The sequence below is a fragment of the Myxocyprinus asiaticus genome, chromosome 42 (genome assembly GCF_019703515.2).
Source record: "Myxocyprinus asiaticus isolate MX2 ecotype Aquarium Trade chromosome 42, UBuf_Myxa_2, whole genome shotgun sequence".
Classification (NCBI taxonomy): domain Eukaryota; kingdom Metazoa; phylum Chordata; class Actinopteri; order Cypriniformes; family Catostomidae; genus Myxocyprinus; species Myxocyprinus asiaticus.
Window position 1 is genome coordinate 1,726,702 of NC_059385.1, and position 27,901 is coordinate 1,754,602.

General features: G+C 40.4%; 1 protein-coding gene across 1 annotated transcript; it reads right to left on the bottom strand.

Moving 5' to 3' along the window:
• Window positions 1–8: 8 nt before the first annotated feature.
• LOC127433059 (nuclear pore complex protein Nup155-like) lies at window positions 9–27,633 on the bottom strand. The gene is made up of 34 exons (XM_051684692.1): window positions 27,518–27,633; window positions 26,242–26,408; window positions 25,983–26,120; window positions 25,663–25,759; window positions 25,510–25,580; window positions 22,540–22,632; window positions 22,182–22,445; window positions 20,938–21,011; window positions 20,759–20,850; window positions 20,337–20,434; window positions 19,977–20,245; window positions 18,535–18,705; window positions 18,332–18,442; window positions 18,148–18,242; window positions 16,516–16,601; window positions 16,306–16,368; window positions 15,687–15,837; window positions 15,525–15,591; window positions 14,165–14,280; window positions 13,982–14,082; window positions 13,125–13,258; window positions 12,695–12,886; window positions 12,040–12,178; window positions 11,821–11,956; window positions 9,828–9,981; window positions 9,628–9,732; window positions 9,388–9,542; window positions 7,023–7,152; window positions 3,702–3,815; window positions 3,448–3,568; window positions 3,262–3,372; window positions 1,454–1,590; window positions 1,076–1,182; window positions 9–895 (listed from the first exon to the last, which is right to left on the bottom strand). Exons 2-34 carry the CDS (start codon window positions 26,381–26,383, stop codon window positions 757–759), a joined length of 4,173 nt encoding a protein of 1,390 aa, XP_051540652.1. The 5' UTR covers window positions 26,384–26,408; window positions 27,518–27,633; the 3' UTR covers window positions 9–756.
• Window positions 27,634–27,901: the final 268 nt, after the last annotated feature.

Here is a 27,901-nt window from a genome sequence, read left to right on the forward strand (position 1 = left end):
TTAGTCAATTGTACCTTAAAACAAAACATTATTTATTATTACATCCAAAGTTTTTGCAACATTTGCAATACACATTTTATTACACAAATAAGGCAGTTAAAAAAGAATGTTTCATAAAAATGGATCATTTTTATAAAACAGTCCATTGATAATTCTTGCATTTTGTACAAAGCGGACAAGAGCAGATCACCTTTCATCCTATGCATCCATGCAAACATTTCTAAGTAAAAAATAATAATAAGAAGAAATATATAATTGGGAAATTGACCATACTGTGGGAATTCTGGACACATTTTTCAGTGGTCTAGCCTTATGCTCATTTATCCAAATTCTGGACAAATGAAAAAATGCTTTTAGATCAACACTAAGGTCTTAATCTTTGAAACCTTCACAATAAGTGCCTCCTCAGTCAGTACAGCAGCAACAGTGATTTTCAACAATCATGGAAAAAATTAAAGTTATCATCAAATCATATATTCTGCACCCTCATATCTGCAATTCTTAGCAATGGAGACCACAAAAATGTCTGCAAAAGAATGAATATATAACTGAACTGTTTATTTGTTTGAGTGAACAGGCACAAAAAGAGCAATAAAGACCTGTCGCTTGATTTTTTGTAAAGTTGCATGTTCAAAATGCACTATGAGATGCATCAGGTCGTACTATCTGGGGTTTCAATCAAACACTTACAAACGGACAGCTAAAACCAGGAGATTGGTGCAAAAATTCATGTTAAAGTCAATAACCTTTAACTCATCAATGCAGCTTCTCCAGTTTGGCTTGCAGAGATTTAAAGTTGCGTATGATATCCTGTAGAGCAGTGTTTGGACTCAACGACTGAAGCTCCACCAGATAACCACAGATATTATCCAGACATGCGTTAGTGAATCTACGTCTGCAAAGAGAGAGAGGCAGAGAGAGTAATTGCCTGATTGAACTCAGACTTTCTAAATACCATTTCATTTTCTTAAAATAATGACACCACTCACTACCTCTTATACAAGGGAAATGCTTCGGCCCAGTACCAAAGAAAAGTGATAAAAGTGATAAACAAAAATGACCATGATTCTCTTACCTGTCATAGGTGGGCACGCGGCTGGGATCATCCACGTATCCAGACAGGAGTACATGGATGCACTCCACCAGGTGAAGAGGTTTCTTCAAGCGTTGCCAACACGGATCCTAAACACAGAGAACGATAGCTTAACTATCGTGTGTACTAACATTTTTTTTAAATAAATTAATAAATACAGTTTGAGGCTGTTTTACACTCTTAATAAAATGTTGGTACAGATAAAAGAAAATGTCAAACAACATTTGCATATGGATTAAAAAGCTTTATTATATTCACCTCAGCTGAGTTTGTATATGTGCACAATCATCAATTATCCGAATAGACAACTTAAAGATTACAGTAATTAAAAAGTGAACACTACATGCTGCGTTCTCGTACCCGGGTCTTGAAGAGCTGGTCGTACACCTCCAGAAGTCGAGGAAGCTGAACTCCAATTTCCTGCATGGTGAAGGTGACAAAGCCCACGTCCCAGTTTAACCGGCAGACTTCCTGTTCAAGAAACTTCACCAGGAAATCTGAAGAGGAAATTAGTTGAACCTTGTCTATGAACTGTCAATGATTGACATCAGCTTTGAAAAAAAATTCAAAAAGGTATTTAAACTGTTCAATTATGGCTGGGCGATATGACGATATACATCAATAGTGATTTTGCTATATCGCGTTTATCGTGATATGTAAATATCCATGTGTGTGGTGTGTATCAGTTGAATAATTAAATGAAATGTAGCAAATTCATGATATTCTTATTGTGTTCTGCACTTCATAAGCGCTAAATATGGTTCTAATCTCACAAGCACATCTGTGTTTCACGTGAGTGTTTCATGTGCTATCTCCGGCGCACGCAAGTGCGCGCAAGTCCAGCAGGCTTCCCAATATTTGGGCTCCAGAGACAGGACAGCGCACAGCGGGATCACTCGCGCTACTCAACCTAGCTTCTCTTGATATCACGGCGCGGACCACAAAGCTTATGCGACCCATTTGAATTCTTAGTTGGTTTTTTTTTTTTTACCTTAAAGCGTTTCGGAAGAAGTCAAACATATCTACACATCAACATCACAAAAATTCTGTTCGAATGATGTTAGACTTTAGGAAACAAACTGGCCATGTTTGCCTTAAGATATCCATACATTCTCTATAGAGATGACTGAAATAATTAAGAACAAAACGAAGCGGGGGTTTTTGTCTGTTGGATACTTTTTTTACTTGAATTGGTTTCTTTGTTGCATTGCTTTGAGAAGATGTCGAGTTTCTTGAGGAAAGTTTACAATATATTATTATTATAATTTTAATAATAAACAACATCAGATTGAAAGGTGGCATAATGTGAAATTGAGCATTTCAGTAAGGTTGATTTTTTATTTTTTTTTACTTTATGTTTATCTAGTTCCAAATAAAGAGAAAATTAAATAAGAGGAAGTAGTTCAATCAATCACTGTGTTATCCAAAAATAGGCATTACAATGTGGTTGAACTAATTTTTACTGATTTTCCAGAAACATTTGACTATATTGTGATACACTGTATATAGTTTATCGTAATATAAAACTATAAATTAAGATTTGGGACATATCGCCCACCCCTATGTTCAGTGCTTTCTTTTGTCAATATATAAAACAGAAAAATGACAAGAATTATCAAAGAGACGCTGACTATCACCCCTGGAGTCGTGAGTACGAATCCAGGATGTGCTGAGTGACTCCAGCCAGGTCTCCTAAGCAACCAAATTGGCCCGGTTGCTAGGGAGGGAACAGTCAGACGGGGTAACCTCCTTGTGGTTCTCGCTCTCGGTGGGGCGTGTAGTGAGTTGTACGTGGATGCCGTGGAGAATAGCGTGAAGCCTCCACATGCGCTATGTCTCCGCGGTAACGCACTCAACAAGCCACATGATAAGATGTGCGGATTGACGGTCTCAGACGTGGAGGCAACTGAGATTCGTCCTCCGCCACCCGGATTGAGGCGAGTCACTACGCCACCACGAGGACTTAGAGCACATTGGGAATTGGGCATTCCAAATTGGGGAGAAAAAAAAAAGGAATATCAAAGAAAAAGAAAAATCGCTTGATCGAACTAGATTACACTCAGACATGTCAAGGCAGGCCACATGGACACCAGGGAAACAATTACACCATTAAGAGTAAAAAAAAAAAAAAAAAAAAAACTGCTGACAGAGAATGAAACGGAGCATACCTAATGGAAAGTATCGTGGTGTTCCAGCATATACTTTCCCCAGTGACACAAGCTTTAGACTCAGAGCTCTCATGCGATCGGCTGGACTCATCGCAACACTGTCATTCAACTCTGAAACACAAGAACTAATCAGACACAGAGAAACACGGTGTAAGAAAAGGAAGGCTTTCACAGCAGAGACTTCACCTTTCTCAATGATCTCCTGCCACAGCGAGTGCACCAGAATCGTGTCTGAATGTCCCGCACAGTGAATAATCGCCAGCTTACACTCAGACAACCGGAAGTGATCCGCAAACTCGCCGTACAGCTAAAGAGGGAGGGAAAAACAACAGTTGAAGAAAAAGATATTGCATTTTAATAAAAAGATGGTTCTAAATTCTGACAGGACGAGCCACGTTGAAAGCTGTTGTAAAATTCGTATAAAAAAAAACAAAAATTACCTTAGTGATGTCCATGAGCTCAGAGTCCAGTTGTGTAATGGCGCCCTGCACTGAGGGATGCTGGGAATACTGTCTGCGCAGAGTCTCCTGGATCTGCACCTGAATGCGCACCACCTACATGACAACAGCAGTAAACAGAATGCGTTGTTTAGACGCAGCACAACGAATAGAAAAGGTCTCTCGACATGTGTTTTAAAAATTGAAGTTCTTTTTAATTTGATCAGAGCGTTTATAAAATGTGCCGCTCATCCACAAGACGCTGAAGAAACTGTCAAAGTCATCCGTGAAGCGTATGTTTACATAAAAAAAAAACACATTGAAAAACAATGAACAGCCCCTTACAACATATGCCAACACTGGCACATACACCTGTATATAAAGCAATGTCTGGGTATTTGCCCTTCAGTGAGCAGGTTCACATGGACACAAGAAATCAGTTTATTTCAAGAAAGCTGCACAAGCGGCGTTCCCGTTTACATGCACTGTGTTCTCTCATATACATGCGGCTCGGTCAGTAAGCAGCTTTCTCCAGAGCAGCATAATTTCCCTGCGACGCTGATGTGAAAAACAAACATGGGATCATAGAAAACCTCACTAATTTATTCTCTGTCGTAGAGGTCAACACCAATAGTGGATTTTGTCGATTTTGGAATCGTCCCAAAATCCCAGACGTAGTGTACTGTTTTAACCGATAAGGAGACAATGTATGTGCTGACTGGGCACGCTTCCATATAGTCGCTTTTTTATTTTTTTGGCACGCTTCAATTTAGAACACTCGATTATCTAATCAAAATATGCATTGAAGTGAGGATAAAAATACGGATGCACATTGTCGATGATGAAAGATACAGCAAATCACCACGTGATTGTTTTTATTTCACCTCTTGAGGTCGCTGTTATACTGTAGATCCAAACCGCTCTTACTGCATAAGGAAGAGGAATAATAATTTTTTTTAAAACTATTGGCATAGATTTTTGTCGATAACCGATAGCTCAAAAGCAACTACTGTCCACCTGGAGTCGCAAGTTCCAATCGAACACAAGTAATTACGGATTATTACTAATTAACATGTACTTACTATATGTTAAGGGTTTAGGATTAGTTGCTTGTAATTACGCATAACTGACTGTTATTATTATAGTAAATACATGTAATATGTGTAATAAGGACACATTAAAATAAAATGTTACCGTGCACTGACATGATTGCAAAAGATCAACTTATCTACTTATCTTTTTTTTTTTTTCAATTTGGAATGCCCAATTCCCAGCGTGCTTTTAATTCCTCGTGGTCGCGTAGTGATTCGCCTCAGTCCGGGTGGCGGAGGACGAATCCCAGTTGCCTCCGCGTCTGAGACCGTCAACCCGCGCATCTCATCACGTGAGCGTGTTGCCACGGAGACATGGCGCATGTGGATACTTCACGCCATCCACCGCGGTAACCACGCTGAACTCAGCACATGCCCCACCGAGAACCAACCACATTATAGCGAACACGAGGAGGTTACCCCATGTGACTCTACCCTCCCTAGCAACCGGGCCAATTTGGTTGCTTAGAAGGCCTGGCTGGAGTCACTCAGCACGCCCTGGGATTCAAACTAGCGAACTCCAGGGGTGATAGCCAGCGTCTTTACTACTGAGCTACCCAGGCCCCCCATCTATTCATTTTTTATCGAATAGTAGTGTAGTCTACTAGCTCACCTTGTGCTGCGCTACCATGTTCGCGTAGCACATCCTCGTGCTCTCTGGCAATGTGACATATTGCAAAAGGAATATTTGCTAATTCTCACAGTCTCTCCACACTCCCTTGCGATTTCCTCGTTCTTAGCTTTGATTTTTGCTTTGCATTTATGTATATGGTTTGCAACTTCACTAAAATAATGTTTGAGCTCCATAACTTCAGGCTTATTGCTTATTTCGCAGGTTCCCAAACCAGCATATCACGAAGTGCATTCTGGGTTAAGCGAACGGCGCTGAGCGGACTGAGCGGAGTGGAATCTTTAAAAAGGCGCTCACTGCTCAGGTGAAATTATCACCGCTCCGCTCAATGCTCCGCCCTGCTCACATGCTCTCAGATAAATGCATGTGAAGTTTATGAGGACAGTTCTTCATCAACGTGCGTGCTGCCCCGGCAGCTTTCACTTTCGCACGCTGTCTCCATGATTTTATCCTAGTTTCCAGCTGAATGCGTTTAGATGTGATATACAATATGGAACAGCCTTTCTGCCTTTTTCCCCCCTCCTCAACCCTTATAACAGCCCTGCTCAGCAAGCACATCTAACATGATGACTCATTTGCGGTAACATTATCCCCATGTGTCTCTTGAGCTTACGGGAGCAAAGCATAAACAGCCTGTGCAAGTTAGTCTCGCCACGGCGTTCAAGCAGCCTCTCGCTGTAAGCAATATCGAATGCCATAGGAGTATTTAATATTGAGTGATAAGTACAAGTGGTGAGCTGAAAGGCAAAAGACACAGAAATCTACACTGCTGATGTCTTAATTTTGTTACAATTATTAAAATTGCACTTTTATTATTATTTATGTTTTTAAACAATGTGCATACAAGAGGCTCTTTTTTTTTTCTCTCCCAATTTGGAATGCCCAATTCCCACTACTTAGTAGGTCCTCGTGGTGGCACGGTTACTCACCTCAATCTGGGTGGTGGAGGACAAGTCTCAGTTGCCTCCGCTTCTGAGACCATCAATCCGCGCATCTTATCACGTGACTCGTTGTGCATAACATCGCAGAGACTCACAGCATGTGGAGGCTCATGCTACTCTCCACGATCCACGCACAACTTACCACACGCCCCATTGAGAGCGAGAACCACTAATCACGACCACGAGGAGGTTACCCCATGTGACTCTACCCTCCCTAGCAACCGGGCCAATTTGGTTGCTTAGGAGACCTGGCTGGAGTCACTCGGCACACCCTGGATTCGAACTCACGACTTCAGTGGTGGTAGTCAGCATCAATACTCGCTGAGCTACCCTGGCCCCCATATAAGAGGCTCTTAAGTTTTGTATTGTAATTTCGTTGAAGAAATAGTGCAGTCATGTATAAATGAGCCTTCATAAAAATTGTTGCCCATCAGCCACTGTTTTCAAAATAAATAAAAGATTCTGTTTTCCCTGCTGTACCAAAACCATCCCGAACCGTGACCCCAAAACCGAGGTATGTACCGAACCGTGAATTTTGTGTACTGTTGCAGCCCCTTGCTTCTCTGCAAAAACCCTGAAATAAACCGCTTTAAGTGTATGTAAATGTGGTCAATGACAAATGACGGCTGGTCAGCCACAGTAGGTGTTTGTGTGTAAATACCTCCATTTTTTCCTCCAGTTCATGTAGAAACTCTCCATGGGCTCCCAGTGAAGACATGCAGGACGAACTCTTGGCAGAGAGAATAGCTCTGGAGATGTACTCCAAACGCTGCTTCAGAGAGATCTCTGTACTACATACACACAAACATTAAAATGGGCAACTTATTTTCAGGATTTCAAGAAACACTTATTCTTTTGAAAAACAAAACAAAAAGATAAATCATTATAATGTACTCTGAGCAGATATCCTAAAATACAGTGCAACAGGTTCTGGATGTACTTTTCCCCATTATTTTTTTTTTAACCCATAGGGTTTTCATAAAATCCTTAATAAAAGACTTATCAGCTGTTAATCAAACCAACCAGCTCCGAGGTGAATCACAACATTACAAACCTTTGATTTGAAGCAAAAACTTTTTTGAAAATCAGACAAAACGTACAAGTGTGTTCTTAACATCTTTAATGTGGGAATAAACTACAATCCCACGAAGCATTGCGAATTCACAACTGAATGAAACATTATGGAAAAATGTAAAACTATTAATTTCACGTTGTTGATTACAAGTATAGACTTCCCCCTCAGGATTGTGGGAAGTGTACTTAATTTTCTAAAATTACACTTTTAAAAAAAAAACTGAAATTGAGAGTGCTTTCACACTTTTGGTGCGCACCCGGGTTCGAATGACGTCAAAGTTCGGTTCGTTTGGATGATGTGAACGCTGTTTTCCCAAGTCTGCTTGAAGAGGTGGTCTTGGGTATGGTTCATGTAACTCCACCACGGTTTGCCTCTGATATGAACACAATCGTAACAAATCGTGGAAGTGAACCACTTGTGACTTGTGACATAATTTACATCTGTGCAGGCTACCGATCATCACATCGCCATTTTCATCCTTTTTCTCCCAATTTGGAATGTCCAATTCCCACTACTTAGTAGGTCCTCGTGGTGGCACGGTTACTCGCCTCAATCCGGGTGGTGGAGGACAAGTCTCAGTTGTCTCCGCTTCCGAGACCATCAATCCGCGCATCTTATCATGTGGCTCGTTGTGCATGACACCGTGGAGACTCACAGCATGTGGAGGCTCATGCTACTCTCCGTGACACGCACAATTTACCACGTGCACCATTGAGAGCGAGAACCCCTAATCGTGACCACGAGGAGGTTACCCCAAGTGACTCTACCCTCCCTAGCAACCGGGCCAATTTGGTTGCTTAGGAGACCTGGCTGGAGTCACTCAGCACACCCTGGATTTGAACTCACGACTCCAGGTGTGGTAGTCAGCATCAACACTCGCTGAGATACCCAGGCCCCAACATCACCATTCTTTACATCTCTTGCTATGCATCTGTGGGCTCGCGGCAGACAAGCGCTAACATTCTTCACATCTTTGCACATTCAATGCATCCGTGACAAACAAACACAAGAGATGAATACATTAATAACACTTGTTCTCTTCAGTTGTTACCTTGTTACAGAGGTCAACAGCTGCCACTTGTACTCACGTTGATGACGCAATCGGACCATGGTTCGGACACAAATTATATGATACTGAGACCAGCGGGGGCAGGGGGAGAAAATGGACTCTCGTTCGGTCCAAGCAATCGAACCAAGTGTGAAAGCACCCTGAAATAATGCAAACTGATGGCATCAACAGAAACACATACCATCCAATTTGGAATGCCCAATTCTCAATGCACTCTAAGTCCTCATGGTGGCGTAGTGACTCACCTCAATCCGGGTGGCAGAGGATTAATCTCAGTTGCCTCTGCATCTGAGACCGTCAATCCGCGCAATTTATCACGTGGCTTGTTGAGCGCGTTACCGCGGAGACGTAGCGCGCGGAGGCTCACGCTATTCTCCGCGGCATCCACGCACAACTCACCACGCGCCACACAACGATAACCACATTATATAGTAACCACAAGGAGGTTACCCCATGTACTCTACCCTGGATTCGAACTCGTGACTCCAGGTGTGGTAGTCAGCGTCTTTACTCGCTGAGCTACCCTGGCCCCCAATATGGGGTTTTTTCTAATGGCCGATACCGATATCTAGAGAGCAGGATGACCGATATAAATGCACATATACAAAATACAATTTAACAACAGAAAATCAGATGTACACAACATTTCTAAAGTGAAACGAACACTTGTTTTATAAAATATTTACTCAAATATTGTCCGATTAATTGGCCAGGCCAATTAAAAAAACAACAAGTATTACAATATTTTACGGATATATAAAAGTAGAGCATGATAGAAATTTTACAACCCAGTTCGTCAAAATGACGGATAATGATTAATTTTAGTGCAACCCCTGATCTGGACGTCTCTATGATCAGTGATGTCATTGCCCGCGCAGATACCTGTGCATATCTGCGAGACGCGCCAGTACGTGTGCCGCTTTGCCAAAGCTTCGGTTCTTCTCGTAGTATCGCCAGAGCAGATCCATGTTCCGCACTTTACTCTGATCCTGTTTGATCATGTGCATCAAATGATCTTCCAGATAGGGAGAACTCACCTGAAAGAGAGGAAGAGCCCTTAAACTCACAGCAAAGAGAATTAACGCTACACTTCAAAGTACTTCTGCGTCAGATACTTCATACCTCCAGCAGTTTGTCAGTGAGATCGGCCTGAATGAGCCAGTTATACAGCGCGATGTGGAAGAGCTCGTCTTGAGATCTCTGCGCGAGACCCAGCAGCTGCTCAAACTGTGGACAAAGACATCAGTAGAAATAACAGAATTGTTATATACGCATCAAACTTTGAATGACATGAAGAAACAGAGCAGATGCGTGTGACTCACATGGGCTGCAGCGTCCTCGTTGCTCAACATGTTGGGGTCAGAGGTCATGACAGGGGGCCCGGGTTGTTTGGGGACACTGGGGGACTGAGGGGCCGCTTTGCTTTGGTTCACCAGCTCCTGCATGGTGTCTGTGATGCATTTATAACAACACAGTCTGGAAACAAACACACACAAATCATCACAAATGACTTCAGGACTCCCACATTTTGAGCAAAGACTTTCCATGACTGTTACACCTGTTCAAGATTACCGGATATGGATTTATTCTAGAAACATTAAATACAGATTACACTAAAAAGTAAAATACTTTATGAAATATTTAGAGATCTGAGCATGACTACAAAAAAAATGTATCTTCATTTTAGACAGGCTACCCACTCCTTTTGACCACAAAATTTCTATGACTTTTACAAAATTTGCCCTTACAAAGAGCAATTTCTAGCCAATTAAATATTTTATATCTGTAAATCCACTACAGAAATTTCAATAACTGTATCAGGCCTTCAAATCTCAGTTTTAAAATTCCCTAATCTTTCCAGGTTTTCCATGGTCGTGGGAACCCTGTAATTTAAGTTTACGTTTTACGCCTTTCTCAACATTGAAGTCCCTATAAAAGATCATTAACCCTTGTGCACTGTTCAAAATCAATTTAGTTTCTTTAATAAAAGTGGTATACTTCATATGAGTGGCTCAAGGCTTGGTTACTTTTCCTACATTTGCCATCTGAAAACACAAAAAAATGTGGACTGGATTCGGTGAGTTTAGGCCTCGTGACAAAAAAAAAAAAAAACAACACTTGAGTTGTTCATGACCATAGGAAATGGGTGAGACTATAACACGGAAATTTTTTTTTAATTTTATTTGTCAAACAATGAAGGGGTGAGACTAGAACACATTCATTATGCAGAACGCGCGCACACACACACACACACGCGCACACTCATCTTGTTACAACCAGGAAAGAATTAGTGGATCACTGCAGCCATCTACTGGCTATTATTGTCATGACATGATTTTCAAGTCATGTAATTGTTCTATTTTTATTTATTTTTTGTACCAGATGGCAGCAATCTGCCCCAGTACATGACACATTCTCATATTTTCTTCATGTTTCAACTTACAGAAATGTAGGTTTATACTGAAGTGAAATTAGCATAAATTTGCATATGCAAATTAATGGTGTAATATATTAATTTAAAAGGTAGGTAATATCTAAATGGCATAAGATTCCCTCCAAAATGCACAACTTTATTGGAGTTAGTGTAAATGTATTTCATTTATTTAAAAAAAAAAAAATACACGTTTATTGTTTTCGGTCAAATTTGACCGCGAATAATGCAAGTGTGAGTCTAAAACAAACAGTGCACAATGGTTAAAAAAAAAAAGAAATGTCACATTTGAAAAGATCGCAAATTAAAAAGTAAATAGTCATACCAGAGATGCAGGGTTCCTGCAATGTGAATTTCCATGACTTCTTCAGTTGTTCTTGATTACTGAATGTGGATTTTTAACAACTTTACAGAGACTGCACTCAAAAAGAGCCATTTCTAGCTGAAGAAATATTTTAGAGGAAAGTATAGTGAAGAAAAATTATATTCACTATAAGAATTGCCATTTTATAAAATTCCCTGACCTTTCCAGACATGAAAAAAAAAAATACAAAAATAAAAAACAAAAACATTCCTGATATTTCCAGGTTTTACATGACTGTAGGAACCCTGGAGATGGGCTAACTTGGTCGTGATTTTTTTTTTTTTTTTTTGCCATTTCATTGATAGCTAAAGCAGAGTGATTACAATCAATAATGGGAAAGAGAGCGGGAGATGGGACTGGAAAACTCTGCTGGCAGGATTTGAACCTGGAACTCCCACATGAGGCTCAATGAATCTGGAGCATATGTGCTAACCGTTAGGCCACAGCTCCAACTGCTACAATCTCTACTGAAACAACTGCACCACTACTATCATAGCACATCTGTATGTTTCTGCTCTACCTTTCCTGGAATGCCTGCTGGCCTGTAAGGTCCTCTTCCGGCTCTCCGTTCTTGTAGAAGTGCGGTCCCAGTTTCTGAGGGTCTTTTTTATCTGCAGCAGTGAGACACAGCTCAACCACACCCTCATAGAAACGCACTGAACAGGGACACAAGATATCTGATCAGTTACAAAAAGTCGAAAGCAGCTGTTTCTCCAGGTGATGTAAAGTGGTTACTCACCCTGTCTGTACTGAGAGCACACCAGAGGCAGATCTGTATGGTGACTGATCTGCTGGTACAGACGGAGGGAGTCCTTTAGCGTTCTCTCCTTCTCAAGTTTATTCTGGATCTGTCTGGAGCTCTGGAGAAGTTCATTGGCCTGTCAGGAGTGAGAATGCAGAATGCAGACAGAGTTTTACCATAACTGTTTGCATGTTATCGGCAATAATCCAATGGCTGGCATTATAAAGCTATACTGTTTTCCTACTTTTAAAACACTAGTATTCATACTAGAACTCCGATCAAGAATATTAGAAGTCAACATATTATAATGATGTTTGTTTTTAACCCCCTACCAGCTTCCATGGTGAAATCCAGGGTCAAATATAATAGGCAAAACTGCTAAAAATCTGCAGATGATGTTTAAAATTCATTTTTAATAAAAACGCTAAAACCGATTCCAGATTGCCTTTGTTATAAACCTTTTCAAGGCTGTTAGCAGAATAAATCCATTTCTCAGCGGACCAGAAATACCAAAGGCCAACACAATATGTTTAAAATACAGTGTTATAATGAAGAGTAAAAAGATTTTAAGCCACAGAGAAAGTTTACACTGTTTTAAGTGAAAAAAAAAAAAAGATTGGCCAATACAGAATAGAGGACAATCCAGCGATACCTTTGAACAGATGCTGTCATCACTGCTGTACAGTAAAGGGCAGATGTCTCTTAGGTGACCGCTGACCGTATCTACAGAAGCGCTGTCTCTGATGTAAACGTTAATGAGAGCGGTGATGAGAGCGCCTGTCAGCTCACGTCCAGACACTACGACATCCTTAAAACTCACGGCCTTTATCTGGTCCTGAAACTCCTGAAAATCAGACAGTGAGGACAATTGCACAAAAGTCCATTTGAGTGAGTATAAGCCCAATAAATTCTAAAAGCAATGTTTTGTAGGCCCATTTTTGAGGCTCACTCTGCATTTCACTTTCACTGAGGTATGCAAGCTTTTCTGAGTTCAAGAAAAATAAGAAAAAGTGAATTTATTTTTTTCGCTTTGTCACGTTGCTTTTGACCATTATAGGCCTTCAGCATAAAGCAAAGCTCACCTTGGGCATCTCAGAGATGATGAGGCTGAACTGATGATCACACAGAAGTTTCCAGAGTGCCAGTGTCTGAAAGGAGCGATGGATCAGCTGCTGTATTCCCTGAAGAGACGATTTCTCATACACCTGAGCCTCCGCTGAGGGACAAACAGGAGACGGTGAACATCAGTTGTAGTTTGTCAATAAGCTACATAATTTGAAGCAGTTAAGAGTGTTTATTAAATTATTGCAGCATTAAAATAGTTCATCAATGTATGCATGTACATGTTAAGATTAAGGTACATGTTATTTATTATACATGTTGTCTGCCATGCAGAGAGAAAATAAATCAGTAATGCTTGCTTATAAGTCGCTTAAATAATAAGAAATAAATATTCTGGCATACAGCAAATATTGTTTCACTCACATACCAAATATATATCAACTAAAATCCCAGAGAAAAAAGCCCAGATTTGACTTTTGTCTTGTTTTTGTTTGTAACTTCATGAAACAGTTCAAAATCAGCAGATGCTCCAGATTAAAATGAGCCCAAATACAACATGATAAGCTGCATAGAGCTTAACAAAGCACACCAATCACAGCTGTTATGGTCTGCATCGACGCGACACGTGGTTACATTTTTAAAGAGGTGCATGTCAGGTTATGGCGTAGGTTCAACGCATATAAAGTATAAATCGGCCTTAATACTACAGTTGAGCTGCACTTTAAAAAACAATTATCTACTTGAACTACTGAGCAATGAACTAAATTAAAATGTCTTTTAATCTTACATTGTTTACATGGAAATATATGATTAATTTCAGCTAGTTACACCGCTAACACTGATGAAAATCCGCCTTACACAAACATACTAAACTTACTGTGATATTTCCTCTGCAGCTCTTGCTGGACTTGAGAGCTTGCCCCATCTGGACGCATAAATCCCAGAAGTCTTTGCTGTAGGTTAGCTGGTGAGCTGAAACTGAGGATGTCAAGTGAGTTAAAACATCAAACATGCATGCACTGATAAATGCGAACCAGAAATCTGCGCAGGGTTCACGTACTTGACCACACCCAGTGAAGTTGGACTGAACTGTGAGTTTTTATCCAGAAATTCCTTTAGGCCCTGAAGCTCCATTAGAACAGTTTCCAGATCAGACGAACTGGCTGTGCTCTCCAACTTAAAAAAAAAAAAAAAAAAAAAATAAAAAAAGATCAATAATGGATGCAGAGTTTAAAACCTCTTCAACTCCATGGACAGTTGCGGGTCCAAAAGGGGGCGCTATATCACGAGAAAAGTTTACGCTTAAAAAGCTCAAGTCATATACATACTGTAAGTCAGGCATATGGGGTATCGTTTGAAAGCTTTGCAGAGATAACCATCACATCTTCATTTATGTAACTTAAAATGACAAAATATGGTCTTAAATCGTCCACGTCGTAAATAAGCGCCACCTAGTGGTCATGTGTAAAACTATTAATATGAATATAAAAGTCTTTAAAATAACAATTAAATAGACAGATTATATATCAAATGAAAGCTCTCATTCTTGGAAATGTGACTGTACAGTTTATTTTGTTGCCCTAATACAACAGTTTAAAAAAAAATGTCAAAAGAATCAAAAAGTGTAATATGAAATTTGTAAGACATCAAATACAAACGTCTCATTTATGTGCCAATCACTGCTGCTGTAAGCCTCAAATAGTCTTCTTTTACCTTAGGCAGTTCCTTAAAAAATGAGCCATTGTTTACTTGTCTCTGAGCTTGCTTGTGTGAATAATCCAATGCTATATCTTAGATGTGCAGAACAAAATATGCGGTCCCGCAGGAAAACCATGCTAAAACAATCATGGGAATAATATGTTATTGACTGTCGATGATAAAATGTTAAACATCATCGCAAAGGGGAGGATCTCAGCTTTCTAATGACAACTTTAGATTGAGCTTCTAGTCCACTCAGAGGCCGAGATATTCAATGAAAAATTGGGGGTGGTGCATGAACTGAAAAATAGACTGAATGTCTATGGACGAGCACATCTGGGCTAAAATGTGTTATAATGCCACCTACATTTTAGATCGGCATTTTGTGACGGAAGGTGATAGAGGAAGTATTTGCTTCCATCGACTATTTGGAGGGAGATGGGGTGAACAGAAACAGAATTACATGCTTACAAAGTCAGGACAAAAATAATAATAATTTTATTCATCATAAGATTGTAAACATATACGATATTATTCTAGTCTAGTAATTCAAGGGGTAGGTGGGGGGGGGTCAGAAACAAATGTGACCAATTTTAGGCAATTAGTCCACAGTATGTGTAAATGGTGAGCTTTTAAATTTGAGTGTGAAAAATTGCTGGTGGCAGCCCAAAAATTCTTCAGAGTCAAAGAGGTTAAACTATGCAGAACTATCATTAACTCACAATAGTCACAGCTTGACTTCCGTTGTTTATGGTCATCTCCATCGCAAGACTCCCATCCCAAATGTTCCTGTTTTAAAGCAGAACAGCATTCTTAATCTATAGGAACCCTCAACCAATTACTATGAACATTCATCATGTATTAACAGCTTGTATTTGACTGACCCCAGTATGCGCGTGAAGTAAATACTGATGCCGTTGTGTTTTCCAGAGAAGCTGACCTCTGGTCCAGCGGTCATGGCTGTAATGGGGGCACCACTCGTATACATGGGTGTAGCGGGAACGTAAGGGGTCGACACAGTTGGCGGGAACACACCTGATGCATGAAAACAACATGAGATACATGGAAACAATGTTCTACATGTCAAACAGAATATTCAGCTGTAAATAACAGGGTGGGATTTGATAGGACTACGAAATATTATTTATTTTTCCCCATCCATGCAACCTTGCTTATGTAGACAGAAAACAAACAAATTTCCAGAGGCAAAGAAAGTTTATTTTGATGTGGGATATTATGAATACAAACATTTAAAAAAACCAACATGCAAAAATGACAGACACGGTATTTCAGGCAAGAAGTATAGACAAAAAGGCACATAAATCAGTTTTGAGAGAATTTAAATTTTTGAGTGAACTATCCCTTTAAGAGCAGATATCAGGATCATTCAAATGAAGATTGCGATTAATCTGGAAACCGATCCCCCCCCCAGCCCTGTTTAGCAACTATATTGGTACACACACATTAGTAAGGTGTTTTCTAAACGGAGGGGTAGCTTTATACCTGGGGCAGGTGTCGCAAGGAAACTGGGGTGTGGTAGGGGGCTACCGACAGGCATTGGTGATCCTAGAATCACAGTAGGCGAAATGTTAGACGTTAGTCAACAGAACACAATTGAACAATCATGTTCTAGTGAGTAATTCGACACAGTTAATGGTTAAAATGTTGAACCAACATCATGTTAGATTTCTGTGCTGTTAAAATGTTTCTCACCTGGTACTGGAGAGCTGAAGAGAGGCCCGACATTACTGGGGGCAGAAATAGCAGATGGGAAACGCATCTGTGCCTCTCCACCATACCTTCAGAAAACACACAAAAATGAACTTTTTTTAATTTATTTATTTATTATGTACAATGGGTTTTAGGTGCAGCAGTTTGAGAAAAAAATCTCAAAATCATTTGTCATATTCTCGTAACCCAGCTTAATATGCACAGTCAACTTTGTCATTAATCAGTCTATTTTACCATAAAATGTAAATATTGTAACTATGTGGAGCTTTCAAAACATTGTTTGACCAGCCCAGCAGAGAAACATTGGCTCAACCAATGCAGTGTGTTTTGGTGTGACTATGTAATGTAAGTGCTACCCATATATATATATATTTATATATATATGCTGTAATACAGTCAATTAAAATTTTTACTCAATTATTTGCATAATTTTTCATAGTTATTAATCGCAGATTTAGAAAGTGCTGAAATTTCACTCTAAATATACTTCTTTTGCTGTCAAAATGCATTTATTTACTTCTTAGGAAAGAAAACAAAACAATATGTAATAATAATGCTTTATTTACATTTTCCGAACAAAGCCTTCCACAGTATAAAGATAGAAATGCACTAAAATAGCACCAAATCAAGTAACATTAAATGCTTCCTAAAGTCTAAGTAGGAGGTTGACTTGAAAGAATTAGTCCCCACATAGATTGCACATTTATTGCAATGGGCATTAAATCTCTTAAACTCTCATCCTCCACTGGGGTCTGGGTAGCTCAGCGAGAATTGACGCTGAATACCACCCCTGGTGTCGCGAGGTCAAATCCAGGGTGTGCTGAGTGACTCCAGCCAGGTCTCCTAAGCAACCAAATTGGCCCGGTTGCTAGGGAGGGTAGAGTCACATGGGGTAACCTCCTCGTGGTTGCGATTAGTGGTTCTTGCTCTCAATGGGGCGTGTGGTAAGTTGTGCGTGGATCACGGAGAGTAGCATGAGTCTCCGCGGTGTCATACACAACGAGTCACGTGATAAGATGCACGGATTGACGGTCTCAGAAGAGGAGGCAACTGAGACTTGTCCTCCACCACCCGGATTGAGGTGAGTAACCGCGCCACCACGAGGACCTACTAAGTAGTGAGAATTGGGCATTCCAAATTGAATGGAAGATAAGGAGATGGAGGAGAAAAAGGGATAATTATTTTAAAAACTCATCCTGCCGGCAGACAGTGGCTATCCGCTTTGTTACAGCAATCATATAGCCGCTTTCATGATTCACGTCAGGGTGTCAAGCGCCGCTTTGAACTCCACATGAAAAGCGCTTGCAGACAAAAACTTCTCATTCTGCATTTTGGTGATAGTTAAGACTTGACGTGCTTCTGTGGTTATTAAAATTAGCCTTACTTAGGCTGAAAAATAATTGATTTCTGTCACAAGTGCCATCTGGGCTTGTTTTGTACAACAAATAGCGTCAGGAGCTCCTTTCTCCATTTTATCACTTACACGGAATCAGTGTTAATGACTCCGAGCGGACACATCGCAAAGGTTCTGCCCTTCATGCTGGTGTATGTTGAATTAACGGTAAATACGTTAATAAAAAACATTTGTCAAGTGAATGCATTTTGAAGTATGACCTGAAGAACGCTCTTGTAGCCCATACGGACACTTCTCTATCACACGCTGCAGTGGAACACGCCAAGATGAGCGCTGTCGCACACGCCTGCTCCTCCTGAGGAGGGAAATGAATAACACTGATTGACAAATACATAAACGGAAGAAAATCTCTCTGGGGAAAAGAATAAATGTGACGTCACTCACCCTGTGCAGCTTAAAGAACCTCTCGATCTCCTCACTCTCTCCTCCTGCACTGCTCACCAGCAGGTGGCGTAACTGATCCACGGGCCGCAGTTTGTGGAAGATATGACTTCCCTGAAGACGGTTAAATAATGTAATGAACAGTAAGAGGAGGACAAATTGAGGAGTATTATGTAGAAGACGACGACACATGGAGATGATTGTACCTGAGCAGACAGAAGGACAAATTTCTGCGGTGGGATGTTGTGCTGTTGAACGACCAACGGCGAGTCGGTGACAGGAATGAGATCTTTATTCAGAGGAGTGATGATCTTTGGTGGTGTAGTTTCCTCAATAGAACACAGAGCCCACGAGTGACCGTCAACATTCACTGTCATCTGCCAAAAAAGAACATATATATATATACACATATGACTTAAGAGACTTTAGTAAGATAATCTTATCAACCATTTCACAACCGCCCAATTGAAATAAGGGCTCGTGGGTTTAATCAAGATAGCCTTAAAATAACGTGTGAAAGTTAAAAACATTTAGGACAGAAATATATTACTATTCCATAATATAATATAATATGATTTAATATAATATTCAGGTTGGCTGGGTTCCAAAAACAACAGTAAATGTCAAGTCGTTCAGAACAAAAGTTGACCGAAAATAGAGAAATATTTTAAGTATTTGGAAAAATTGTAATGTTTAAAATATAATTTTTGTCATTCTACGCCTGTGCAATATTTTCAATGTCTATAAAGCCTTAAAAAAATGTATATGTCCCTATTTTATTATATGATTTCATGTTAAATATGAATAAGGAGTATGTTGTGTATTAAGCACCCACAAACCTTAAAGGAATATTCCGGGTTCAACACAAGTTAAGCTCAATCGACAGCATTTGAGTCATAATGTTGATTACCACAAAAAATAATTTTCTTAAAAAAAAAAACAAAAAAAAGCAAAAGTTGAGTAACAGTGAGACATTTACAATGGAAGTCAATGGGGGACATTTTTGGAGGGTTTAAAGGCAGAAATGTGACTGTCCCCCAAAATGATAAAAAGATGTAGCATCGGGGGCCTTGGCAGCTCAGTGTTAAAGGCGCTGGCTACCACCCCTGGAGTTCGCTGGTTCGAATCCCAGGGTGTGCTGAGTGACTCCAGCCAGGTCTCCTAAGCAACCAAATTGGCCCGGTTGCTAGGGAGGGTAGAGTCACATGGGGTAATCTCCTCGTGGTCGCTATAATGTGGTTCGTTTTCAGTGGGGCGCGTGGCGAGTTGAGCGTGGATGCCGCGGTGGATGGTGTGAAGACTCCACACGTGCTATGTCTCCGTGACAATGCGCTCAACAAGCCACGTGATAAGATGAACGAGTTGATGGTCTCAGATGCGGAGGCAATTGGGATTCGTCCTCCAACACCCGGATTGAGGCGAAACACTACGCAACCACGAGGACTTAGAGCGCATTGGGAATTGGGCATTCCAAATTGGGTGAAAAAAAATCAATCATAATCGTAGAAAAACAAACAGACAAATAGCTAGACGGACAAATAGACAGAATGACAGAAAGGTGGACAAACAGACAGCCAAACAAAAAGACATTCCGACAGACAGAGAGACAAACACACGGAAGGATGGACAGTCAGCAAGGGTCTCTGACCTGAGCTTCCATCAGAGGTTTCTTAAACGGAAAGGAGTCGTGGTTCATACACCACAGAACATCACTGTCCTCCGTCTCAGATGCAGCCATCAGCAGAACACCTTTACTGTACAGAGCCTTGTGCACTTTAGCAGGTTTCTGAAGAGTGGAGGATGCAGAGAATCCGGGTGGCAGACGAACATGCACCAGTGCCAGGATACTGGGACGAGCCACGGTGTGTCTGGCGTTGGGCGGAGCAAAAGGGGAGGTGCTAAAATACAGACGGACGCCTGCACAGAGTACATAAACACAACTCAGAGTATATACACTAATCAATGATTCGTGAGGGTGTCTATTAATAAATGTAAGATTTATTCATACCAGCGTGAGTGACTGCTAACAGCTGGCAGTCTAAAGACTCGCAGCGATCAATAACAGCAATCTGAACGATGGGTTTGAACACAGAGCGATCAATCGTCCTGTATAAGACAGAGAGACATGAATTTGCATCGACAAGTGTACTATATAGGAGAACTATGATTAAGCTATAAACTAGGGGTGAACAACACATATAAATATCATAATATATTGGTATCAGACAACATTTCTTAGTTTGAATAAGCTGACATTCAAAGCAAATAATATCAGGGCTTATTTCCAATTCAAACTGTAAAACTGTGGACTGAAGTTCCAGTGTAATCAGCTAAATTTAGATTTCTAATAGTAAACCGTGTTATCGCCCAAAATGTCTACATACAGCATACTGCATGTAACAATACAGCAAACACAGGTGAAGCCGTTACCTGGCGATGTTTCCAGCTGCTGATACGATGGAGCTTTGAGACATGGCAGCAACTCGACTCATTCCCTGCCCATCAACGCCGAGATCATACACCTGACAGACACGAGGAAACATCAGAACGCCGCTATAATAATAAACACTTCAGCACATGATTGATTGTATTAATGTTTTGGCACTGACCTGCAGAACTCCCTTCTCTGAACGCGTGTATAGAATGTTCCGCGAATTATCAATTGCAATTTGAACAACTGGATCTGCAAAACATATTGAAATGTGAAATGCTGAATAAAAGCACAGACTTACCAAACTTCCAGGACCGAAATATGGTCATTTTCAGAATATCTGTATATTTCGGATTCAATGCATGTTAAGCTCAATCGACAGCATTTGTGTCGGTGTTGATTACCACAAAAATGTATTTCGACTCGTCCCTCCTTTTCTTTAAAAAAGCACAAATGTGTGTTCCAGTGAGACACTTACAATGGAAGTCAATGGGGTCAATCAGCAAACATCAAAATACTCACTGTTTCAAAACATAAACAATATGTGTGTTAACATGATTTTAGTGTGATAAAATCACTTACTAACCGCATCTGTGGAAAGTTATAGACAATTTTACAGAAGTACTTTTATAAAATTATAAGATTCACATTTCTGCCTTTAAACCCTCCAGAAACTGGCCCCATTGACTTCCATTGTAAGTGTCTCACTGGAACACACATTTGTGCTTTATTGAAGAAAAGGAGGGACAAGACGATGACTATCACACCTGGAGTCGCGAGTTCGAATCCAGGGCGTGCTGAGTGACTCCAGCCAGGTCTCCTAAGCAACCAAATTGGCCCGGTTGCTAGGGAGGGTAGAGTCACATGGGGTAACCTCCTCGTGGTCGCTATAATGTGGTTCGTTCTCGGAGGGGCGCGTGGTGAGTTGTGCGTGGATGCCGCGGAGAATAGCGTGAAGACTCCACACGTGCTACATCTCCGCGGTAACGCGCTCAACAAGCCACGTGATAAGATGCACGGATTGACGGTCTCAGACGTGGAGGCAACTGAGATTCGTCCTCCGCCACCCGGATTGAGGAATTGTGGAATTGGGCAAAAAGAAAAGGAGGAACGAGTCGAAATTAATTTGTGGTAATCAACATTACGCCACAAATGAGATTAACTTGTATTGAACCCAGAATATTCCTTAAACAGAAGTGGAAGTTCCCAAATCCACCACCAGCCTTGACACAGGATATTGCACTTTATTGCAGATAAATGCATGTTTTTGTGAATTTCCAGCCCAAATTGTGAAATATAAGTGTTTAATTTCTACAATTTTGTATTCTGAATACAAATTCTCAAATTCTGCATTAGTTATTGAAATCTATAACAATATTGGTAGACAAAACCAGCATTACATCTAAACCACAATATTCTCACCGTCCTCAGAGAATGAAAACTGCAGGAGTGATGGGATGAGGAAGGACAGGCTGCTCTTCGAGTGGTTGATCTTCCTGCAGCGTTGACTGAACCAGCCGGCTTCCGCCTGATACGCGACCTCATACAGACAGCCGTCTTTACCAGCCATGAAGATGCGGCCCTGATCCGTGGAGGTGACAGCCAACAGGTAGGTGTTGTCTGTGGGGATGGAGTACAGAGGATCCGGCAACAGCTGCATCACTCCGGACAAACTGTCATTCAAACCTGCAGGAGTAGAAACAGTCAAGATAATTACACTGAACAAACGAAACACCCTTACCTGGACATTAACATTTTTGGGTTTGATTTTATCACTCGCCTGTCTGTGCTTTAGGGAAACTCAGACCCAGGATCACTACGTCCACTGGTGTGGCCAATACCAAGAGGAAATGGATGTGTGGCTGAAATATACCTGTAACACAAAGGTTGTCCATCAAATGTTTTCTTTTCTTTCTTTTTTTGAAGTGTTGAACATTATGCAAATCAATGTACAGATACTAGGGATGTGCCCGAAGCCGAATCCCTTATTCGGAAAGGCACAAATAATAACTTCAAAACGAATTCATCCAAACAATAGAAAAATTATTCGGAAGACTGATCATCCAACGAGCACAGGTATTAAGCGATACTTTAAATAAACATATCGAAAATTACAAAGCAATGATGAGTCTGTAAAGCCAATATTACTAGAGTGTAAACCTTATGAATGAAAATGCACACGGTGTGATTTCAAGTTCATCGGATGGCCGCGGTCTCGACTCCGTTTCAGTCTCTGTTAATTGTGCGCCTCACAGAAATCGAATTTTGTCAAGAGTAACATTAATTGGGTGGCTGGGTAGCTAAGCGAGTATTGACGCTGACTACCACCCTTGGAGTCGCAAGTTCGAATCCAGGGCGTGCTGAGTGACTCCAGCCAGGTCTCCTAAGCAACCAAATTGGCCCAGTTGCTAGGGAGGGTAGAGTCACATGAGGTAACCTCCTCGTGGTCATGATTAGTGGTTCTCGCTCTCAATGGGGCGTGTGGTAAGTTGTGCGTGGATCACGGAGAGTAGCATGAGCCTCCACATGCTGTGAGTCTCTGCGGTGTCGTGCACAACGAGTCACATGATAAGATGAGCGGATTGACGGTCTCAGAAGCAGAGGCGACTGAGACTTGTCCTGAGAGTTGATTGAGGTGAGTAACCGCACCACCACGAGGACCTACTAAGTAGTGGGAATTGGGTATTCAAAATTGGGAGACATTTCAGTCTGATGATGTGCACCAATTTTCTTTTTATTATATTATTATTGTTGTTATTATTATGATTATTGTTATAACTTTCCTCAAAACACTCAACATCTTCTCAAAGCAATGCAAAAAGTAAAATGACATAATAAATATTCATAAATAAAACACTTAATTAGGCTCTTAGTGTTTTTAATAATCTCTTAAAGAAAATATTAAATATCTGAAAAAAACGTGGCTGGTTTGTTTCCTGATATCAAACATCATTCGAACAGAATTTTAGAAAGGGGTTTGATGTGTATTTTAAAAAACCTACTTGATATCGAGAGAAACCAGAATGAGTAGCGGGTGTGATCTGCACTTTCTCTGTCACAGGAGCACAAATGAAGGGACTGAGATGCCTTCAATACTCGCGCGCACTTGCGTGTTTCAGACTGCGTGCGCAACACTCGCACAAAAGCTGCGAGTATGTTTGGATGGAAGGCATGTTTGTAGCACGGGATGAAGTGTCATTGAATTTGCTTTGACAGTCGCTAATGCGAAAATTAATTTGTCTCACGTTCTAGACGAGCTTTTCATCTAATGACACATGCAGCTGTCAGTCAAAAACTGCGTTTCATTATTTCTATCAGTCTCACGTGAAGCCCTGACCACTGATATACATGCACACATGGATATATCGACATACACAATCTACAAACCTTGCAAATCGCTGTTTTATGCTCGGTATCACGTTTTCTTAAGGCAAACCAATTCCACACCACGGAGGATGCACTTTTTCCTTCATAATCTCCTCTCATCTTCCCATTCAAATGAATTTGAGGAATGAGCAACTGCACCGCCTCACTCCATTTATCCGACAGAGTGCGTACGTGTTATGTACTGTACCCATTTCTCGTGTGGTAATTTTGTGTTACCACGATAGAGACAATAATCCTAAATGTATACCGGTTTATCGTGTCTATCGGTATAATGCCCACCCCTATGTGTGCTTGAAATTTCACAATTGCTTGACACTTTGTGCCCCCAAAATAACATCGTTATGCTTGCACTCTGCACAGACATAAACGAAAATATTGTTTCAGCAGATATTAATATCAGAAATACCAGGAGGAACCAAAGTTAAAAACACATTACACCTGGCTATCACCCCTGGAGTTCGCTAGTTCGAATCCCAGGGTGTGCTGAGTGACTCCAGCCAGGTCTCCTAAGCAACCAAATTGGCCCGGTTGCTAGGGTGGGTAGAGTCACATGGGGTAACCTCCTCGTGGTCGCTATAATGTGGTTTGTTCTCGGTGGGGCGCGTGGTGAGCTGAGCGCAGATGCCGCGGTGGGTGGCGTGAAGCCTCCACACGCGCTATGTCTCAAGCCACGTGATAAGATGCGTGGGTTGATGGTCTCAGATGCGGAGGCAACTGAGATTCATCCTCCGCCACCCGGATTGAGGCGAATCACTACGCCACCATGAGGACTTAGAGTGCATTGGAAATTGGGCATTCCAAAAAAGGGGACAAATCCAAGAACAAAACACATTACACAATTAATGTAGCCTACATATCCAGGTTCATCCGGTGAGAAAAAATAAAGAATATCAAGAATATAAATAAATAATAATAATAATAATAATAATAATTACAATTAATAGCAATAATAGTAGTAATAATAATTATTATTATTAATAATATTTAAATAGGTCTATCTGAGGATTATTTTATATACAGAAACTATAAATGTAAGAGAGTTACATTTTAAAATTAGTTTCGAGACGCTTCCGGTTTAAGCCACGCCCACATCCGATTCTATCCGAATACAGATAAAGGCTTTGCTGCACAACCCTAATAGATACAGATGAGCAGTCTGTATCAAAATCCTGCAAACTCAGTCATAAAGTGTACAAAAAAAGTGTGCAATCCAAAACACAGATTGCAATGGTAGTACACACAAAGTTTAGTTTTGATATCAAGTCCAATACTACAAGAAAGTCCTCTAGTCATCACACAACTCCAAACATATGGAGATTTGAGGGCAAGCTCTAAATAATATACTGTGCAAACACTAACCAACCTGGCTTTGGCTTGACCAGTCCAACTGATAGTATAGTTTCACTAAGGCCGTCGAAATACGCCACATCACTCCTGAAAAAATATAAAACAGAAATCCAAATGCCTGAAATAGTTAAAGAAATGTCTAAACAGTGCTCACTTTGTCAAAACTCACCCATCCTCGTAATTCCACATAAAGATGTCATTATCAATGGTGAGCCACGCCCTGGAGATTTCAGGGAAAACACCCATCATGCAGTTACACTGCATATCTGTTAAACATGTCAATTAAGGTGTTACAACTGAGTCTCATAATATTCAGGAGCAAACGGACTTGTTTTTCTTTTTGGTTTATTGGTGACATCCAACGAAGGCACACCAACGAGTGGGGAAATATCTTGGATTAAAAAAACGAGACCAGTTGCTTCTGAATAAATTCAAGATATTCTTGTAGGAAAGTTTCTTGTAAAAGTATGTTATTGGGCTGTAGGATACGGCCGAACTGCTCCACGAGCTCTGGGGGCAATGGAACCCTCCGGATGGCACTGAGCTCAGGAAGACTCGGAACACTGATCAGGCCCGGACCCTGCAGAGGATAATCCATGTCTGACATGCCAGAGAGAGAGGGCATATCTGCAAAACAGAGTAAAAACACTATGTATAAGCAAATGAACACCCACCTGTTTCAAACAGAAGTAATAAGACCAAATCATAGAGATATGGTTTGATAACCAGAAATGACAGGAACTCTTACTATGTGAGGGAACATTGAGGAGCTCGGACAGATCAGGGAAACAGCGATCTTCCTGCAGATGTCTGTCAATCAAGCGGCCAGAGTTTTCCAAAGCCTCCTGAAGAACTGTAGCTGGACTGCTGGAACCCACACTGGACGGCATGATGACCGGAGACTACACAAACCACCTGCAACACATACAGCCACAACATAACAGTTATGGGAATGCAAAAATACTCAGCATTACATAATGTATGTTTGTCTGTATTGTATGTAAATATATATGGAGTTATACTTGTGCCACAATTCTGCGGGCACAAAATTATATTTGAGCACATAAAATTTTTTCTGCATGCGCATGATGATATTTTGAGCATGCAAAAAGGTATTTTGCATGCAGAGTTAATTTTCTCAAAAATTAATTTATCTTTGCAAGATACATTGCTTTGCAAAACTGAGTTCAAGCGTGTGCAAAATAACTTTGTGCACTCAAAATATCATCTTGCGCGTGCAAATTAACTTATTGTACGCTCAAAATTTCATCTTGCGCACGCAGCACATTTTTGTGCGCTCAAAATATCATCTTGCGCATGCAAAATAGCTTATTATATGCTCAAAATATCCTACACGTTCAAATATTAACTTTTTGTACACTAAAAATTTCATCTTGCAAAGGCAGAAAAAAATGTTTTTGCATTCAAAATATCATTTGCCGCATGCAAATTAAATATTTGTACACACAAAATTCATCTTGCACGTGCAAAATTACTTTTTGCACGCTCAAAATTTTATCTTGCGCACGCAGAAAATTTTTTGTGCGCTCATACTATAATTTTGCGCGTGCCGAATTGTGGCACATATATAACTCCATAGAAGGGGTTCAGTTTTTCAAACGGTGCAAATGTGGAAACCTTAATTTTTTTTTATCCTAAAGAGAGGTATATATTTGTAAGACAGATTTATCTACATTTATATACTACACATAACTTATTTACAATACAATGAGAAATTATTTAATGTACTTTTAGGTATATTAAGACGTAGTTCACATTTACTGCAATAAAAACAATATATTCTGCATCATAATAATAAAATAACAATCTTTCTGTTCTCTGCTTGACTGACTGAATGAATTAACCATGTCTGACTATTAAACATTTTAATTTAATGTATAATCTTAACATGTTGATTAGCTTTAGCTGTACAGCTAATTTGAAATACAGCCCAACTTCAACACAGTTCTTCGTTAAACGACTTCACGTGCGTTCTGATTAAACACTTATTAAAATGAACTTACCTCTGAATGAAAATTATATTCATAAAATATCAGACGAAAGTGAGTTTGTGGACTTCAGTGTCTCCCGCCAACAGCTCGTGCGACTGCTACAATGAGTGAAGACCGCTGAAACACACACAATACAGCAGCGTGTCAAAATAAAAGTCCCCAGTCTATTTCTCTGCTGCGTGTCAAAATAAAAGTCCCCAGTCTATTGCTCTGCTGTGTCAAAATAAAAGTCCACAGTCTATTGCTCTGCTGCGTGTCAAAATAAAAGTCCCCAGTCTATTGCTCTGCTGTGTCAAAATAAAAGTCCCCAGTCTATTTCTCTGCTGCGTGTCAAAATAAAAGTCCCCAGTCTATTTCTCTGCTGCTTGTCAAAATAAAAGTCCCCAGTCTATTTCT

Coding starts and splice junctions, on each gene's coding strand:
- LOC127433059 (XM_051684692.1), bottom strand. CDS start 26,383: ATGCCGTCCAGTGTGGGTTCCAGCAGTCCAGCTACAGTTCTTCAGGAG. Junction 15,838..16,305: donor CCTTGCGACACCTGCCCCAG/GTATAAAGCTAC, acceptor TTCATGCATCAG/GTGTGTTCCCGCCAACTGTG. Junction 12,179..12,694: donor ATGACAGCATCTGTTCAAAG/GTATCGCTGGAT, acceptor CACTCCTGACAG/GCCAATGAACTTCTCCAGAG.